The sequence below is a fragment of the Vigna radiata genome, chromosome 8 (assembly GCF_000741045.1).
Source record: "Vigna radiata var. radiata cultivar VC1973A chromosome 8, Vradiata_ver6, whole genome shotgun sequence".
Taxonomy (NCBI): Eukaryota; Viridiplantae; Streptophyta; class Magnoliopsida; order Fabales; family Fabaceae; genus Vigna; species Vigna radiata.
Window position 1 is genome coordinate 27,207,655 of NC_028358.1, and position 4,698 is coordinate 27,212,352.

Consider the following 4,698-nt stretch of genomic DNA (forward strand, 5'->3'; position numbering starts at 1 on the left):
TTTAAATTATTTTTAAAATGATTAATTTCTTAATTTTTTTTACGATTTAAATTTTTGTTTGAAAAAAATAATTTATCTACGTGAATATTTTAGTTATAATTTGATTTAAATAATATTTAAAATATATCACGAATTTTTGTGGATATCTTCCACAACAGTGAAACAGGAAGTATAGGAAGTTTTTTAAAGTAATGGATATGTACTAGCATTCCTGTCCCGACCCGGTAAAATCCTACCAAACCCAATGCATAGATAGGTATTGGATAAAGGCCATTTGGTCTCAAGAATCCTAGGCCCTCCCACCCACATTCCTCACACTACCTTTTTCGCTTTCTTCCTTTCCATTTTTCAACACAATCATCGCAAGGGTTTACCTTCCACCTCTCATGCTTCCGAGGGGAGGGGATTCACGCTCTTTTTCTCCCACTATTCACTTATTCATGTTGGTTACCCCTTCTGTTCATTTCTGTGAAAATTCAGCGTAACTGAAGCTAAAATGTTTATGTGTCTCCCGTAGTGACAAAAGGAGTATTTTTTTTTTTTTTTTCAGAATAAGTGCTCACATTTCCATGTTTTCGGGTGTTTTGTTAACCTTGTGAGGGCTTTAGAGGAGTTGGGGAAGTGGGAATGATCTGCAAGAGGTGTTAAGAAAAGGGGTTGACGATGTCGTTTAGGAGTATCATCGCGGAGAGGAAGGGATTTGAGTTTAAGTTTGGGTATAGTATGAGATCCAGGTCACAGTCACACAGTGATGCCATTGTCCAGGATCGTTTGGTGGTACTTGATGGGTTGAAGCAGAGTTGTTGGGCTAACATGCCCCCTGAGCTTTTGAGGGATGTGCTCATGAGGATTGAGGCTTCTGAGGATTCCTGGCCTGCCCGAAAACACGTCGTCGCCTGTGCCGGAGTGTGCCGCAGTTGGAGAGAAATCATGAAGGAAATTGTCAAATCCCCTCAAATATCTGGCAACTTGACATTTCCAATCTCCTTGAAGCAGGTCTTACTTGTCACCACCATTTTTCACTTATTTTGATCATCTAGACTATGCTTAGATTCTTGCAAGGTTCCTTCGGATGTAGGTGTTTTAAATTTGTAACTTTTGGTTTGTGTGCTGTATTTTGTTTGTGACTTGTGAATCAGTCAATTTGATTCCAGTAGTCGGCTGCCTACTTGCTTGTCTTTTTTTTTTTTTTTTTAATGCCTTTTGAGTGGGGCTTAGACAACTATATCTTTACTTACATCATTTTAAGCTTAAGTAGTTTGATCTTAATGATGACAATACACTTATATTTTTCGGCGGTTTAAGATGAATTGCTTCGTTCAAGGAAGATTGATGGGTTACATTTGTTTTATGAAAGTTGTTTACTGTTTAATGCTTCTCTGCAATCAATAAAACTTGAATTTGTCGGGTAAGTACTGTTGAGTTATGTGGATGGCTAGATGAATTCCCAACCGCTCCTTAGCCTGAGTGGGAGAGCAAGAAATATTGTTGAAATTTGATTAATCGAAGGCTTTTGTGATTGAAATCGCTAAATTGCCAGTTAGAGTGTATGGAATATGAAATTCTTCTTTTTTCAGTTAGCTTTTCCTTATTTGTACACCCGACATTGCGTGCCTCTTTTGAAACTATTTGTGTTATCGTTAAGGTGAATGAATATACTTATGTAGACATGTTTGAACAGACTTTTCCATAGAAACTTGTAGGACAGAAGAATAAGTAAGTCTTTCCATAAGCTAAAATTAGCTTATGCATATATTAAAAAATAAAATCAAGAAAAGCTATATGAGAGAGTTTATACAAATTAACTTATGCATAAGCGACTTTTAACTTATGACGAAGTTCATTTCATTTTTACTTCTTAACAGACCCTATTATGTTATATCCTCCTCAACCTTAGGATGTCTAGGAAAAAGAACTTCGGTATAAAATTATGCAAAGGAAGCACAAACAATTCTACATTAAAACATGATAAGGATTGGCTTCATGTTGTAATATTAGTTACATAACATGAAATAATCAGTACTGTTTAATATTCTAGTTATTGCCAAGCATTAATCTGCTTCTTATTGTCATCTTGCAGCCTGGTCCAAGGGGCTCTCTTCTTCAGTGCTATATTAAACGAAATCACAGTAATAAAACATATTATCTGTTTCTTGGTTTAAACCAAGGTGAGCACTACCAACTTCTAAATTTAATGTGTATAATGCCTTCTAAGCATTGTGACATGTGGGTTCGATGAACAATCATCCTTCTTTTTAGGCTGTACTCAATTAGCAGTACAATATTTAGTGAAGAGCTGGCCTTTTCTTTTCTTCTATAACCTTCCACGTTGATGCTTTTGTGATGCTGATTTTTATAATCTTCCAGCCTCAACTGAGGATGGCAAGTTCCTTCTTTCTGCACGCAAGTGTCGACGTGCAACTCACACTGACTATATCATTTCTCTTAACTGTGATGATGTCTCAAGAGGGAGTAATACCTATATTGGGAAGCTGAGGTATTTTAGCTGATATTTGACATGACTTGTTAATCACTATGAGCATGTTTGGATTAAAGTTGGGAGAGTTGAAAAATACTTTTACTCTTAAAGCAACAAATCTTTCTTTCTCACTTCATGCATCAGAACGTGCAATTACATTGGAATTCTCCAAAGTATTTCTGTAATTTAAAACCAAACATGAACTGTCTTGTTGGCCTAACTTGACTCTTTTTCTCAATAATAATAGGTCAAACTTTTTGGGCACCAAATTCACTGTGTATGATGCACATCCTCCAATTTATGGAGCCAAAGTTACAAAGTCTCGTTCCACCAGGCTAGTCAGTCTGAAGCAAGTTTCTCCCAGACTTCCTTCTGGCAACTACCCCATTGCTCATGTCTCGTATGATCTGAATGTTTTGGGCTCTAGGTATTAGTGTTGTTACTAAAAAGTCTGTTTTGGGTAAAGAGAATTATTTGGGTTGTCAATCAGTGAATGAATATGTTTGGTGACTTTTCCTATGTTATTGATTGTTCTCAGCTTTCCTTTCAAGAGGTGGCTCTATTGACTAGTTGTCAAAATGTTAACAGAGGCCCTAGAATAATGCACTGTGTTATGGATGCCATCCCTGCCTCAGCTGTTGAACCTGGAGGTGTGGCCCCAACACAAACTCAATTTCTTCATAGCAGAATTGATACTTCTCCATCCATCCCTTTCTTCAGATCAAAATCAACCCGCATGGATAGTCTCACGTCAGAACCTTTGACTTGTCAAGAGGAGGGGATGCTGGTACTGCAAAACAAGTCCCCCAGGTGGCATGAACAACTTCAATTCTGGTGTCTTAACTTCAACGGACGTGTGACAGTTGCTTCAGTTAAAAATTTCCAGCTGGTTGCTTCTCCAAAAAATGGAGTTTCTGAGCAGGCTCAGGAAAATGTTATTCTACAGTTTGGAAAAGTTGGTAAGGATGTATTCACCATGGATTATCAATATCCAATCTCCGCCTTTGAAGCATTTGCAATATGCCTTAGCAGCTTTGACACCAAGATTGCTTGTGAATGATTGCTGCCATAGACAGGTAGGTATTCTCATTCTAATAAAAAGTGCCATCAATTAGAAACTTTATTTAATGCTTTGAGATGTTTGTCGTTTATACACAAAATATCAAAGTGCAAGTAGGAATACAATGTTATTGGAGCCACCTTACAATTTGCAAAATAATATTTGGTTCAAATTTAGACTTTTGTGTAATGTAAATGCTCACTAAGTTGTTACTTTTTACTTGCCAGATATTTTGCCAATCCTGGTGGTGCTGGTTGGAGTTGCACAAACAGTAATGTGGGTAATACCTGCAAAAGATTTTCTACTCTTCTATTTAGTACTGCTAAGTTTCAGAATGACCTTTCCTTTGTCTATTGTATATATGGTTGTTTGTTTGCATTATATTTAACCAATGCTGACTTGTATTTTGTGTTGTTTGTGTAGACTAAATTCTTTCTTTTGCCGTGAGTTTGTAGATGACCCCTTAGTTGTCATTGGTTTGTGAGTTTTCAGGCTGTGTTTTGCGTAGATGTCTTTGGCTTTTGTAATGTACCTGGTTTTTAAGTGCCAAAGGCTTCCTAGTAAATTCTAAAATTTCTGTGTGCTAATTTTTCCCTCGTGTTCATTGATACTTGATAAAAAAGAAGAAAGGGTAATTTTTGTGGGCTTTATAATATATTTATTAATTAAATTATATAAAATATAAATTGATATGCACATATTTATGAATTTTATTTGTAATGACTTATTGATGTAAGATATTTTTTATGTTAAGTGTAATAAATATTTTAAAATTAAATAAATATATTTAATTTGGATCCTATGAGATTTTGTAAATTTTTTTATTGAAGTAAAATAATAAAGGAAAATTTTTAATGAAGAGAAAAGGGAATAAAATCTTTTGTAGCACGAGAAATAAATAATATATCAACTAAAATTATCAACATTTTACAACTTGTGAAATATTGCATTGATTTTAATAAACTCTGACCTGTTTTTTTTATGATAATGGACCCAAATGAAAGTATAATTTAGGTCCTAAAATTCTGATCGTGAATGTTATTTAAGTATCTATTACAAATACTGTTATTTGATTTTCTTTTAAAGAGTACAATGTAAAAAAAATAAAATTTATATTTTTAGAAAAATCACTAGGAAATAATGTCTAAAAACTTATAAA

At 34.8% G+C, this 4,698-nt stretch overlaps 1 protein-coding gene across 1 annotated transcript; it reads left to right on the forward strand.

The window, feature by feature from the left end:
• The first annotated feature begins 226 nt into the window (after nt 1–226).
• On the forward strand, nt 227–4,112 carry LOC106772438 (tubby-like F-box protein 3). The gene is made up of 6 exons (XM_014658836.2): nt 227–996; nt 2,081–2,168; nt 2,368–2,497; nt 2,727–2,906; nt 3,068–3,555; nt 3,767–4,112. The coding sequence occupies exons 1-5, from the start codon at nt 664–666 to the stop codon at nt 3,537–3,539; spliced, it is 1,203 nt and encodes a 400-aa protein (XP_014514322.1). The 5' UTR covers nt 227–663; the 3' UTR covers nt 3,540–3,555; nt 3,767–4,112.
• The last annotated feature ends 586 nt before the right edge of the window (nt 4,113–4,698 follow it).

What these genes read in the sequence shown, in the direction of transcription:
- LOC106772438 (XM_014658836.2), top strand. Translation starts at nt 664, where the DNA reads ATGTCGTTTAGGAGTATCATCGCGGAGAGGAAGGGATTTGAGTTTAAG. An exon ending in GTTTCTTGGTTTAAACCAAG is followed by an intron (nt 2,169 to 2,367) that starts GTGAGCACTACC and finishes ATAATCTTCCAG; the next exon opens with CCTCAACTGAGGATGGCAAG. An exon ending in CTGAATGTTTTGGGCTCTAG is followed by an intron (nt 2,907 to 3,067) that starts GTATTAGTGTTG and finishes AAATGTTAACAG; the next exon opens with AGGCCCTAGAATAATGCACT.